Below are 14,677 nucleotides of genomic sequence, written 5' to 3' on the forward strand. Positions count from 1 at the left end.
AGAGCGCCGTCTCTGGGCTGGGGCCCTGGCCGGGCCTCGGGGGCTTGGGTCCTGGTTGGTGTGTTGCCGGGGTTGTGGGCGGGTGGGTGCATGGGGGCCCAGCCCTGGAGCAGGGTGCCGCCGGTGCATCGAGCCACCTGGGGGGCTCTTCAACTGGTGGGGGAGATTGTCACATCTTGCAGGAGCTTTCCTCTCCTCAGGAACTCTCTGCAGGAGGGGGAGATACAGGAGAGGTGGAGGAAGATCTCAGCCTGGGTGTTTATTGTCTTATGTAGTCTGGAAGATGAGTGGATGGTGGGGTGGGTGCAGTTTTCTCTGTGGTGGGGTTGGGTGGACTGTCCCGGGCTCTGTGGGGCCGGGAGGCGCTGCTGCACTGGGCCCCGGTCTGGATGGGCCTGGGCCCCCTTTCCCTGGCGGGTCGCGGAGTATGGGGGTGCCTACTGGGGTCAGCGGGGGAGCTGGCCCCAGGGAGGGGTCACTTGCCCCTCCCTTCCTTCCCTCCCCATCTCCAGCTGCCTCCCTCTTCCCGCTCCACCACAACCACCCACACATGCAGGGCCTTGGAGTAGGGGTGTGTCACCAGGGTGCAGAGGAGGCTACCCCCCCCTCTGTCCCCTTCTGGCTGCCTCTGCCTCAATTTTATCCCACAACTTAGACATTCACATTACTCACTCTCATTACACATACATATAGGATCTTGGGGGTGGGCACGATACACGGACTCCAAAAGACCATCAGGGTGTACACCTCACCCCTGGCGTCGTTGCCCACCTCTCAATTTTAAATACACGTAGACATTGAGGGCTAGCAGGAGGGACCATGCGCTTACCTGCTGCTCTCTGGCAGGTAGCTCCATGCCCTCCTGGGTTTTAAATGCACCTTAGAACACACATGCATCAACACTACAATGAGCGGGTGGAGGGAGGTTTGGAGTCTTCTCTCACCCCCGTTCTCTGCGACCTGCTGGAGCAGGGGGGCTAGGAGGAGGAGTTGGCCGTCCGACTGCGGTCTGGAGTGTGGAGCCTTCCTGCTGCTGCGGAGTCGGGGCGGTCTGCCTCCCCCCACCGCAGGGAAAAGGGAAACACCACCTGGGTCTGGGTGCAGTTCCCCCTCCAGGGGCGGGGGCACCTAGACCCGGTTTGTAGAGTACGCTTGGGGAGTGTGATCGTGTGTACAACGTCTCTTTATGTCTGTCTCCACGTTGGTTGAGTGTGGAGTAAGTGCATATGAGAGCATGAGGGTGGGAATGGATGTTTGTATCTGTGTGTGCCTGTATGTCTGTGTCTATATGTCAGGTTGGGTGTCAGGCGCCACCTCTCTGGGGACATCTCAGGCCCTCCAAGGTTTGGAGGCCTATCTCCCCCTACCACCACTTCCCCTGCCAGTGGCGGACTCCCTCAGACATCGGTGCGTTGGTGGTTCTTTGTGTCCGGGGATGGGCGTCCAGGTACACACCGGCTCACTCCTTGGCCGCTTATCGGGGCCTGGAGCCTGGGGCTCGCTCGGGCCACTTCGGAGGTGGGGTGCCCCCGGCCTCTCGGCCTGGGGCTCGGTCACTCAGGCACGGCTGGCTGCCGGCGGAGCTCACGGGCGCGTCACTGCAACTCCCCCTGGCTTCTGCTCCGCGGCTGCTGAGTGAGCCCTCATCTGGGACTCTCCTCAGCTCTTTCTGGGACAGTGGCGCGGCTGCCCCTCTGTTGGTCTTCCTTGGTCTCTTGTGTTCTGGGGGCCTCTGGATGTCTGGAGTTTTGATCTCCTCCATACCTGCTTCATGCCCTGGAGGACGGGGCTGTGGCCCCCCCACACCCTCTAGCAGATCATTACATGAAGGAACCTTTTAAAAACAAGCAGCGTCCATGCTCACAGGTGTACACACGGGTGATCACACCCACAAACTACACCCTTTTTGGCTCCTACCTCAAAGCACACTGTGTTCTGTTGATCTTATGTGCTGCACAATAATGTTTAATATTTAGTATTTACTGTCATATTCCCATATATCATTGTGATGTTGTTTATTCTATTACTCTTGTTCTCTTCTGCTTGTTTTCTTTTTTCTTTCTCAGCAGGTGATCCAGGTGATTGATATATGCATTTTTTTTCTCTGCCCGTTCTGTTGGTTTTTTTTTGCCCTTCTCCCCCGTCCCTCTTCTCAGCTGTTTCTCTTTCCCTCTTTCTTTCTCCCCTTCTTTCCCCCAGTCAAGTCTGTCCCGTATTCAGTAAGTGAAAATAAAATAAACAATAAAAGGTGAATCAAATGGACCATTACGGCAAGGCTGGGATGGTCAATTTGGTAAAGTAAATCCGTTGGGCATCTTTCTTTGCCTTTAGACAACAATTCTGATGGCAAAAGAGCCAAACGGGACAGGCAAAAAAAAAAAAAAAGAAAAGAAAAGGAACAGTTTGTCCCGGACTTCAGCTACAATGAAAAAGACACAAAGCTGGAGTTATTCTGTGGTTACGCTGCACAGCTGCCTCTTCTCCTCTCATTCTCCCCCTCCCTCTCCTGTTTCTACTTCAATCATGAAACTGATCAATGATCAGCTGATCGGCTCTCTTGTTTGTTTATCGCCCACTTTGCGCCAGAAAGAGGAAACCAGCGGATGTCGCGCTAAACAACAGCAGCACGTTTAAGCTTGATCAGCTGTTGTTAGAATTTATTTAACATTAATTTCTAGTATCAGCTGATGTTTGCTGGAGCCACAGCTGTAAAGCTGCTGGTCATGATATCGGTTTGGATATGTGGTGAGAGGGAAACATGAAGATGAAACCAGGAGATGTCCTTACTGAATCATCAGAGCTGTGATGGAGAAACAGGTTTACCTTTTAGGTGACATGAATGAGTTGAAGGGAAGTTATGAACTGTTTCTGAGAGACAAATAACACCAGGATCCTTTTCTAAGTAGCTGACAGCTGGTAACTGTGCAGGGGCGGGTCTAGCAAAGTGTTGCCAGGGGTCCATGTAGGGCATTAAAAGGGAAAGGGGGGCACAAAGAAATACTTTCTTATTCTCATTTAAAATGTCTCACTTTTAAAAAATAATTATCTGAATCTTACAACAAACGATTGATAGATTGATGCATATATACCATCAGAACAGTGAACATCACTGTCACAACAGTGTTTGTTTTCATTCAAAGGCTTTATGATTTTTCCTATAATGGTGGGCCGGTCTCTAGTCAAAATGCCCGGGACGATTTTTCTGTCCCAGTCCAGCCCTGTATGCAGCTCATCTGCAGTCTGGTGTTACCTACATCTTCCTATTCAGAAGGCAGAATTTCCGAGTTCTGAGTACAATCGAAAGCACCACGACTGCAGTTTTTGTGTTGATGTAAAAGGCGCACATGACGCTGTGACGTAGGCTAGAATCATGGCAGCAGTCAATGACGGTCCAGGCGTGGGATTTCTCTCGTGGAAATATGCACATTATCTTTTCCTTTCTATTGGTAGGTGGCACAGTGCACTTGTGGCAAGTAAGCAAGCTAGAAGACTGGCAAAGTTATGGAAGCAACACATTAACAAGAGAATTCTGAGTAAAACCAAAGTTACTTTCCCTAGTAACTAGTTACTCTGAAAGTAACGAGTAACTTGAAGTAACTGAGTTACTTTTGATAGAAGTAACTAGTAATGTAACTAAGTTACTAATTTAAAGTAACTTACCCAACACTGATTATGGGATAAGGCGGCATCGTTCTAATCCCATACGGGAGCAGCCAGTCACTGAGTAACACTGCAGAACAGAATTGTTAACGGATTTATTTTCATTTCAATTCAGGTGAGATTTTTTTTTGTGTGCAATGCAGATTTTCTGTGCGCAGAGGCCGAGCCAGCAGTGCGCAGCTTAGAGGGAACATTGGACTCATCATATATCACTTTTGTCTGGACTCCACCTAAAAAGTTATTTATCCAAAAAAGAAACGTTGGATAACCAAGGAAATCAAAGCATTCATCAATAACAAAGAAACTGATATACAGATGTGGAGACGTTCCTGAGAAAAAAGCTTTCTCCAGAGAGGTACGAAATTAAAAAGGCTAAACAAATTATAAGGCTAAAATTGAGGTGAATTATAGAAATAAAAACCTTACAGCTGCCTGGCAGGGAATCAAAAATATGCCCTCCATTAATCAGTATGCTAATGAATAACAGCTGTACTTGCATGACTAGTAATGGAAACCTTTGAAAAGATCCTAAAAAGTATTATTGTGTCCTTTAAGGTCAAGGTCAAGTTTATTTATATAGCACATTTCAAACAGCTGATGCTGCACAAAGTGCTTAACAATATAAAAATGGTATTAAAAAGCAACAATGTAATACAATAATAACAATAAAAAACAATAAAAGGACAGTAAAAGAATTAAAACAATAACTAAACTAATTCAAATAAGACCAAAATGCTTGGGTCATAGTGTGTTAAAAGCCAGGGCATAGAAATGTGTCTTTAGTAATGATTTAAATTGCTCAAGTGTTTGTGCAGATCTAATATTTAAGGGGAGACTATTCCAAAGTCTGGGACCTGCCACAGAGAAGGATCTATCACCACGGGATTTGAGGTTAGTCCGTGGGATGGACAGCATTAGTTTTGAGCTAGACCTCGTGGTTTTTCCTGGAGCACAAACAGAGAGGAGCTCAGACAGGTAAGGAGGGGCTCGGGCATTAAGTGACTTAAAAACAAAAAGTAAAAGTTTAAATTGGATCCTGTAGGAGACAGGAAGCCAGTGTAAAGAAGCTAAAACTGGGGTTATATGCTCTCTCCGTTTGGTACCAGTTAGCAGGCGAGCAGCTGCATTTTGAACCATCTGAAGACGATGGATGGAGGCCTGATCTAGACCATAACACAATGAATTGCAGTAGTCCAATCTGCAAGTAAGAAAAAGGTGAATAACACGCTCAAAGACGTTAGGAGGGATGGCTTTACCTTGGCCAGCTGTCTTAACTGAAAGAAGCAGGACTGAACTGCTGCACTCACCTGCTTATTCAATTTAAAAGAACCATTAATGTAGACACCAAAAAAAACCCAGACACAATAAGCAGTCTGAGACATGAAAGCGGAGAACTTATACAGTATATATAAATCGGTCCACCACTCATTTACACATTTGCCAGTTCTTTTTAGTATGTAAACCAGGGGTGGGCAACTCCAGGCCTTGAGGTCCTGCAGGTTTTAGACGTGTCCTTGATCCAACACAGCTGATTCAAATGGCTAAATGACCTCCTCAACATGTCTTGTAGTTCTCCAGAGGCCTGGTAATGAAATCATCATGTGATTCAGGTGTGTTGACCCAGGGTGAGATCTAAAACCTGCAGGACACTGGCCCTCGAGGCCTGGAATTGCCCACCCCTGATGTAAACCAACAGCTGCTGGACTTGGTATGAGAAAAGATTTATAATTACGTTTTCTGACGACACTGTCCTCTTGTCCTTGCTTCAAGGCAGGGGCGGATCTAGAGGGGTGGCATGTGCCACCCTAAACTGATCTCTTGCCACCCCTATGCATATGACAGTGTTGTTTATTAAAATAAGGTAGCATTAACACTTTGATCCCAGCAACAATTAAAATTGAATAAAATTGAACTGACCACCACCACAAATGGTTCAGCCCATAGCGTGGACCGGCTTTACTTCTTGTTGTCAGTAGCAACAGATGCCTATGACCGTGCCAGAGCACATTTGAACAACACCATGGGCATTTCAGATTTTACACAGGTGGTGGGTTGGTCTGGAAATGGAGTGAAGGTGAGTGTTATTAACCCTCTGTGGTCCACGGACACGCGGCACCTCCAAATCACATGACTGATGTAAGCTGACATAGCAACAAGCTGCAGCCACGCTGAGTCTGTGTTTCAGCTTGTTTTGAAGGTTCGGACTTCAAAGTATACACCAGTTTTTACATTTTAATGACAGGCCACTAAATCCAGAGTTATGATTAAAAAAAGAAGTATAAGCAGTTAAAAAAAAAAGCATTTTCTCAGGACAGCATAAAAAACAGTAAAGAAAGAACAAAAGCCACCTCTTTCCTATCAGTGGAAAAATGTATTGGCTGCATTTCCAGATAAATAGTTGTATATAACTGTCTTTACAATATGTGCACAAGTTTTCAAATTACAGGTTATATTTGCATTTCAAGTTATATAATAAATATTTACTAAACATGTCTGTGGTTTTTACAGTAAAAATATAACTACTACTAGGATTTTATTTTTGTGTGATTTCAGATCAGTTGTGTTAATACAGTATGTCAATGAAAAAATAACTGTAAATTCAGACACGTGAGGTTGTGCTGAAAATGATGACCCAAGCAAAAACAGGAAACAATGTAAAAAATCAAAAGCAGTGAAAACTGGACATTTTGGACCTCAGAGGGTGAAATCATGAAAAATTAGATTTAAATTCTTGTTCATGACGGTGCAGATTTCTGACATTTGGTGTAAATTTAAGCAACAATTTTATTTTTTCTAACAAAAACTTCAGTTAGACTTGTGTTTGTATGTGAACCGCCCCATGTTGTGTAGCTTTCTGGATTTTATACTTATTGGGCTACATATTTATTCATTATACAGGCTGTACAGTACATAATCAAAGGTCACATGTGTTATGTAATTGAAATGTTTAATTATGTGGGCTACAGAAATAACTAAGTTATCGAAACACGTGTATACTTACTGCATTTGAATCATTTAACCATATGTAATACCTGCATATGAGTTTGTTTTTTTAAAGGCTTTAATTTGGCCACCCCATTTGATTTCCATGCCACCCTAATAAAATTTCTCTAGATCCACCCCTGCTTCAAGGTCCTGAGCCTGTCCATGGCCCTGTTTTACCCAAATTTGTGAAGTGGAGGTTACAAACAGAACAGTCTTTAACCATCAACTCAAGTTTGATATGAACACATAGTTCTTCATAAAACAGGTTCAACAGAGAATATACTTGTTAAGAAGATTGAAATCTTTTAATGTTAATAAGAAAATTGATATTGTGCATTTATAGAAAGTCTTAAAATGTTCTTTTATTCAGTGTTTTTTTCTATCAAGGGCAGAAACTCCCTCAGCAGTACTGTTAAGCCCTGCTCCAAACTCACAGGGAGAAGAGAGCTTTGGGTTCACTCTGGGAAAATAAAGAAGGCAAGAAACATGATTATCCATCCTAGACATATTTTTTCATCTGAGTCCAGGATGTTGTCTCAGGTCACCGTAACCTTGTAACCGAATGTAGAACAAACAGAAGCTTAAAATCCTTCCATCCCTCAGCCGTTAGATGACTTAATGCTGACGGGGAGTATTTAGACATTTGTACTTTTAATATATTTATTCTTGGTTTGTTGATCTGTACCTTGACATGCATCAGTGCTTGTGATTAGTATTTAAAGACTGCAGGTTGTGTGAGCAGGTAGTTTGGATATGCTGTAAACAAACTGGGGTTAATAGAGTTATCTGAATCTGTCATCAGGATGGCTGTGTGCAGGAGGAAATCATCTCGTGTGTCCCAGGAAACTGTTAGCTATGTGCTGACACCATCATATAATTCATATGATATTCTTATCTTTCTTCTGCAGAGATATGAGGACCATATTGCATCATTGCATCAAAAGTCATTCCCAGATGTGGTGTAAAATGCAAATGTCAGAGGAACCCAAATCATTTAAGGAAAAATAATCGTTTAAGTCCAAATTTAGCTCTTTGTCATATCAAAGCACACCAGCACTCGCACGCAGTAATCTCATTTTACACACGGCGTCAGTTTCATACAACACGTGATAAGTTACAGGAAACTGTGTAAGAGCATAGAACGATGACATGGTGGGTTATTGGTTATACTGACTTGTAAAAGGTGGGTACCCAGCTCCTTTGCCATGTTGTCCAGAGGACTGAACCTTGTTGACTGCCCCCATCCATCACCCAGACCTGCACAGAGAGACAGACACAATCAGAGAGACAAAGGCTGGCTCCATCGGTCACACAAACCAGACTACCCCACAAATTAAAAATATATCTTTGACAAACTAGAACAAAGTTAATGTCACACATTCATTTTCTTTTTTACATGAAGAAAATATTCTTTCACAAAGTTTTTGGGCAAATGAAGCCGACCTTAATAAGATTAAATAACTGAAGCATCAGACATGCTGATTTTTTAGTTCACTACAAAGCCAAGCAGAGGAAACTTTATTTATTTGATGCTGATGCCATCAGAAGAGTATTAAAATAATGTGTCATGATTTATATACAAAAGGTTGTTGGAAATTTGTCATTGTTTGTTTTCATTGGAAGAAAAAACAAGTTGGGTTTTTTGTAATTTTTACAATCTGGGTGGAATTAAACCAAAAATATTTAATCTCAGAAAAACTTTTAGAATATTTGGCACATTTTTCTACTATAAATGTTTATTTATGTGTCTAATTAAGGGTAAAAACATGATATTTGTGACACTGTTGCTGCTGTCCAACATACAGGATCAAAAGAGTTCAAAGCACTTTGCACAACTTTCCTCATTCATTCACGTGCTTTTTTTCTTTGTTTCTGTTTTCCATTGAAGTGCTTTCTATCTGACATTTACACATATTTATAATGTGATGGCTGCATCGGAGAGCAGCTTCGAGGTTCAAGGATATTTGGCGTGCAGACAGGAGCAGATTGAACCACTGCTGTTCTTCTAGAATCGGACCGTGTAGTATTAAACATAATTCAATTTTCAGATCAACAGGAATTCTCTAATGTTAACTTTCCTTTTCCAAGACTATTCTCCCACCTATGCATGAGATTTGCCCTCAGCTGTGTATTCTGTATGTTGGCCAGCTGACATACAAAAATGAATCAGTGGGAGTATTCTGAATATTCTGAAAATATGTATTTTACTATATAAAGTTATTACAGTGTTCTATAATTGAATAACATTATTGAGCTGCATCCTTCTTTGTATACACAATGGAACGAATTACTACCTACTGTATGTAGGTATGCTGTGCCGTATTTACACAGTATGTGTGGGAAAATCTGAAAACGGACAATAAGGGGGCGATGAAATATGAGAATCGGCCTGAAGTGTTAAGGCTTGACATAATTCATCTAACCTCTTTTTTGTCACCTCGTCATGGTGGTGTCCCAATCACACAGTGGAAGGTTTGGTTTGGTTTTAAATCTATGACTTGGAAACTAAGTGAAGCATTTTCAGGCTACATAAATATGGAACAGTTCATCTCTGCACAGTCAGGTCCTGCAAAGACAGAACTGTAAACCAGTGTCTCTGCTAATCAAGCAGTTTGAACTAATTCTGCTTTTAATATCAAAGTTATTTCACATGAAATCTGCTGAAAGCCAGTGAGTGAAGAGATGTGAGGAACACAAAGTAAGTGTTTGAAAAAAGAAGGAGAACAAAGTTAAATTGTTGTTGTTGTTTTTTTACATATTGGAGTGAATTGTGTTATTGTGTCATTAATACAAAAACGTCCAGTTAAATTTCTCTAACTATGCCAGTAATCCAGACATTTGCTGCCAGCACAATAATGTCCTCACAGTCAGTCCTGACTCCAGGCTCTGCTGTGGACTGGTGTGTGCATGGAAAAGAGACAGAAGCAGCTTTACATTGAAAAAGTTTTTATACTGCAAGTATAAAAAGTTGACCTGCCATCAAATGACTTAATATATGTTTCTGTATTTTTCACACTGTATGTCCGTGCTTCACGCTGCTATCATGAAATTTAACCATACGTCTGGGACAGACACATTTTAGCTGTTAAAAGACATGAAAAGTATCCAACAAAATGAGACATAAAAAGCACATTTTTTAAAATCCACATTGAGACAAGTGAAACAAATAAAAATAAAAAAACAGTGAGGTACACTCTACAGCGTGTTAATACTGAAGAAAGGTTGTCTCGATGCATGCTCGAGAATCTGGGCACAGAAATCAAGTTGATTCTCTTCATCCAGGTCTGAAAATATCCATAAAAACAGGATCAAGTTTCTGGGAATGCAAAAAGTATTCTCTGAATTCCAGTAAAAAAATAATGCTATCCTCTATTAGAGGTCGAATAAACTGTAAAGAGTAAAGAATATTTCTCACAACCTCAGTTTGAGATTGTTGGTATTTTCTCTGGATTGTTGTTCACTCTCTACATTACAATATAAATATAATGTCATAAACAGCACAAGAAGCTCATTTCTCTTCTGCAAAGACACCTGAGTGACCTGCTGTCCCAGCACCCATCAGAGGTCAAACTGAGGTACGATTTCTTCCCCAAGGCCACTGGAACTACAGATGAATTCAAATAGCAAAATCAGAATAGCCACTGTGTAGCTTTCAACATGAGTACTGACATAATACAGTTTCACTCTGCAATACTATAGTTTGTACTTTGGAATGCATATAATATATTTTTTAATATATCAGATATATATATATATATATATATATATATATATATATACACACACAGATATGGTTTTTACATTTATTTTTATTTATTTATTTTACATGCTGTTTTTCAAAAGTAAAAGCTATAGTATTGCAGAGTGAAACTGTATTATGTCAGTACTCATGTTGAAAGCTACACAGTGGCTATTCTGATTTTGCTATTTGAATTCATCTGTAGTTCCAGTGGCCTTGGGGAAGAAATCGTACCTCAGTTTGACCTCTGATGGGTGCTGGGACAGCAGGTCACTCAGGTGTCTTTGCAGAAGAGAAATGAGCTTCTTGTGCTGTTTATGACATTATATTTATATTGTAATGTAGAGAGTGAACAACAATCCAGAGAAAATACCAACAATCTCAAACTGAGGTTGTGAGAAATATTCTTTACTCTTTACAGTTTATTCGACCTCTAATAGAGGATAGCATTATTTTTTTACTGGAATTCAGAGAATACTTTTTGCATTCCCAGAAACTTGATCCTGTTTTTATGGATATTTTCAGACCTGGATGAAGAGAATCAACTTGATTTCTGTGCCCAGATTCTCGAGCATGCATCGAGACAACCTTTCTTCAGTATTAACACGCTGTAGAGTGTACCTCACTGTTTTTTTATTTTTATTTGTTTCACTTGTCTCAATGTGGATTTTAAAAAATGTGCTTTTTATGTCTCATTTTGTTGGATACTTTTCATGTCTTTTAACAGCTAAAATGTGTCTGTCCCAGACGTATGGTTAAATTTCATGATAGCAGCGTGAAGCACGGACATACAGTGTGAAAAATACAGAAACATATATTAAGTCATTTGATGGCAGGTCAACTTTTTATACTTGCAGTATAAAAACTTTTTCAATGTAAAGCTGCTTCTGTCTCTTTTCCATGCACACACCAGTCCACAGCAGAGCCTGGAGTCAGGACTGACTGTGAGGACATTATTGTGCTGGCAGCAAATGTCTGGATTACTGGCATAGTTAGAGAAATTTAACTGGACGTTTTTGTATTAATGACACAATAACACAATTCACTCCAATATGTAAAAAAACAACAACAACAATTTAACTTTGTTCTCCTTCGTTTTTCAAACACTTACTTTGTGTTCCTCACATCTCTTCACTCACTGGCTTTCAGCAGATTTCATGTGAAATAACTTTGATATTAAAAGCAGAATTAGTTCAAACTGCTTGATTAGCAGAGACACTGGTTTACAGTTCTGTCTTTGCAGGACCTGACTGTGCAGAGATGAACTGTTCCATATTTATGTAGCCTGAAAATGCTTCACTTAGTTTCCAAGTCATAGATTTAAAACCAAACCAAACCTTCCACTGTGTGATTGGGACACCACCATGACGAGGTGACAAAAAAGAGGTTAGATGAATTATGTCAAGCCTTAACACTTCAGGCCGATTCTCATATTTCATCGCCCCCTTATTGTCCGTTTTCAGATTTTCCCACACATACTGTGTAAATACGGCACAGCATACCTACATACAGTAGGTAGTAATTCGTTCCATTGTGTATACAAAGAAGGATGCAGCTCAATAATGTTATTCAATTATAGAACACTGTAATAACTTTATATAGTAAAATACATATTTTCAGAATATTCAGAATACTCCCACTGATTCATTTTTGTATGTCAGCTGGCCAACATACAGAATACACAGCTGAGGGCAAATCTCATGCATAGGTGGGAGAATAGTCTTGGAAAAGGAAAGTTAACATTAGAGAATTCCTGTTGATCTGAAAATTGAATTATGTTTAATACTACACGGTCCGATTCTAGAAGAACAGCAGTGGTTCAATCTGCTCCTGTCTGCACGCCAAATATCCTTGAACCTCGAAGCTGCTCTCCGATGCAGCCATCACATTATAAATATGTGTAAATGTCAGATAGAAAGCACTTCAATGGAAAACAGAAACAAAGAAAAAAAGCACGTGAATGAATGAGGAAAGTTGTGCAAAGTGCTTTGAACTCTTTTGATCCTGTATGTTGGACAGCAGCAACAGTGTCACAAATATCATGTTTTTACCCTTAATTAGACACATAAATAAACATTTATAGTAGAAAAATGTGCCAAATATTCTAAAAGTTTTTCTGAGATTAAATATTTTTGGTTTAATTCCACCCAGATTGTAAAAATTACAAAAAACCCAACTTGTTTTTTCTTCCAATGAAAACAAACAATGACAAATTTCCAACAACCTTTTGTATATAAATCATGACACATTATTTTAATACTCTTCTGATGGCATCAGCATCAAATAAATAAAGTTTCCTCTGCTTGGCTTTGTAGTGAACTAAAAAATCAGCATGTCTGATGCTTCAGTTATTTAATCTTATTAAGGTCGGCTTCATTTGCCCAAAAACTTTGTGAAAGAATATTTTCTTCATGTAAAAAAGAAAATGAATGTGTGACATTAACTTTGTTCTAGTTTGTCAAAGATATATTTTTAATTTGTGGGGTAGTCTGGTTTGTGTGACCGATGGAGCCAGCCTTTGTCTCTCTGATTGTGTCTGTCTCTCTGTGCAGGTCTGGGTGATGGATGGGGGCAGTCAACAAGGTTCAGTCCTCTGGACAACATGGCAAAGGAGCTGGGTACCCACCTTTTACAAGTCAGTATAACCAATAACCCACCATGTCATCGTTCTATGCTCTTACACAGTTTCCTGTAACTTATCACGTGTTGTATGAAACTGACGCCGTGTGTAAAATGAGATTACTGCGTGCGAGTGCTGGTGTGCTTTGATATGACAAAGAGCTAAATTTGGACTTAAACGATTATTTTTCCTTAAATGATTTGGGTTCCTCTGACATTTGCATTTTACACCACATCTGGGAATGACTTTTGATGCAATGATGCAATATGGTCCTCATATCTCTGCAGAAGAAAGATAAGAATATCATATGAATTATATGATGGTGTCAGCACATAGCTAACAGTTTCCTGGGACACACGAGATGATTTCCTCCTGCACACAGCCATCCTGATGACAGATTCAGATAACTCTATTAACCCCAGTTTGTTTACAGCATATCCAAACTACCTGCTCACACAACCTGCAGTCTTTAAATACTAATCACAAGCACTGATGCATGTCAAGGTACAGATCAACAAACCAAGAATAAATATATTAAAAGTACAAATGTCTAAATACTCCCCGTCAGCATTAAGTCATCTAACGGCTGAGGGATGGAAGGATTTTAAGCTTCTGTTTGTTCTACATTCGGTTACAAGGTTACGGTGACCTGAGACAACATCCTGGACTCAGATGAAAAAATATGTCTAGGATGGATAATCATGTTTCTTGCCTTCTTTATTTTCCCAGAGTGAACCCAAAGCTCTCTTCTCCCTGTGAGTTTGGAGCAGGGCTTAACAGTACTGCTGAGGGAGTTTCTGCCCTTGATAGAAAAAAACACTGAATAAAAGAACATTTTAAGACTTTCTATAAATGCACAATATCAATTTTCTTATTAACATTAAAAGATTTCAATCTTCTTAACAAGTATATTCTCTGTTGAACCTGTTTTATGAAGAACTATGTGTTCATATCAAACTTGAGTTGATGGTTAAAGACTGTTCTGTTTGTAACCTCCACTTCACAAATTTGGGTAAAACAGGGCCATGGACAGGCTCAGGACCTTGAAGCAGGGGTGGATCTAGAGAAATTTTATTAGGGTGGCATGGAAATCAAATGGGGTGGCCAAATTAAAGCCTTTAAAAAAACAAACTCATATGCAGGTATTACATATGGTTAAATGATTCAAATGCAGTAAGTATACACGTGTTTCGATAACTTAGTTATTTCTGTAGCCCACATAATTAAACATTTCAATTACATAACACATGTGACCTTTGATTAGATGTACTGTACAGCCTGTATAATGAATAAATATGTAGCCCAATAAGTATAAAATCCAGAAAGCTACACAACATGGGGCGGTTCACATACAAACACAAGTCTAACTGAAGTTTTTGTTAGAAAAAATAAAATTGTTGCTTAAATTTACACCAAATGTCAGAAATCTGCACCGTCATGAACAAGAATTTAAATCTAATTTTTCATGATTTCACCCTCTGAGGTCCAAAATGTCCAGTTTTCACTGCTTTTGATTTTACATGTGTATTTCACAATGTTTTTTGTCATCATTTTCAGCTCAACCTCACGTGTCTGAATTTGCAGTTATTTTTTCATTGACATACTGTATTAACACAACTGATCTGAAATCACACACAAAATATAAGATCCTAGTAGTAGTTATATTATTTTAC

General features: G+C 40.3%; 1 protein-coding gene across 1 annotated transcript in view; it reads left to right on the forward strand.

Moving 5' to 3' along the window:
* The window catches only part of sim2 (SIM bHLH transcription factor 2), a 17,291-nt gene extending 2,950 nt beyond the window's left edge, over positions 1 to 14,341 (forward strand). Inside the window, exon 2 of the mRNA XM_042218881.1 lies at positions 12,937 to 14,341. Coding sequence (XP_042074815.1) covers positions 12,937 to 13,079 — 143 coding nt within the window. The 3' untranslated portion in view covers positions 13,080 to 14,341. The remainder of the gene's footprint in view (positions 1 to 12,936) is intronic.
* Positions 14,342 to 14,677: the final 336 nt, after the last annotated feature.

This window comes from Haplochromis burtoni, unplaced genomic scaffold, assembly GCF_018398535.1.
Source record: "Haplochromis burtoni strain Fernald_Lab_line unplaced genomic scaffold, NCSU_Asbu1 Contig_24, whole genome shotgun sequence".
Classification (NCBI taxonomy): Eukaryota; Metazoa; Chordata; class Actinopteri; order Cichliformes; family Cichlidae; genus Haplochromis; species Haplochromis burtoni.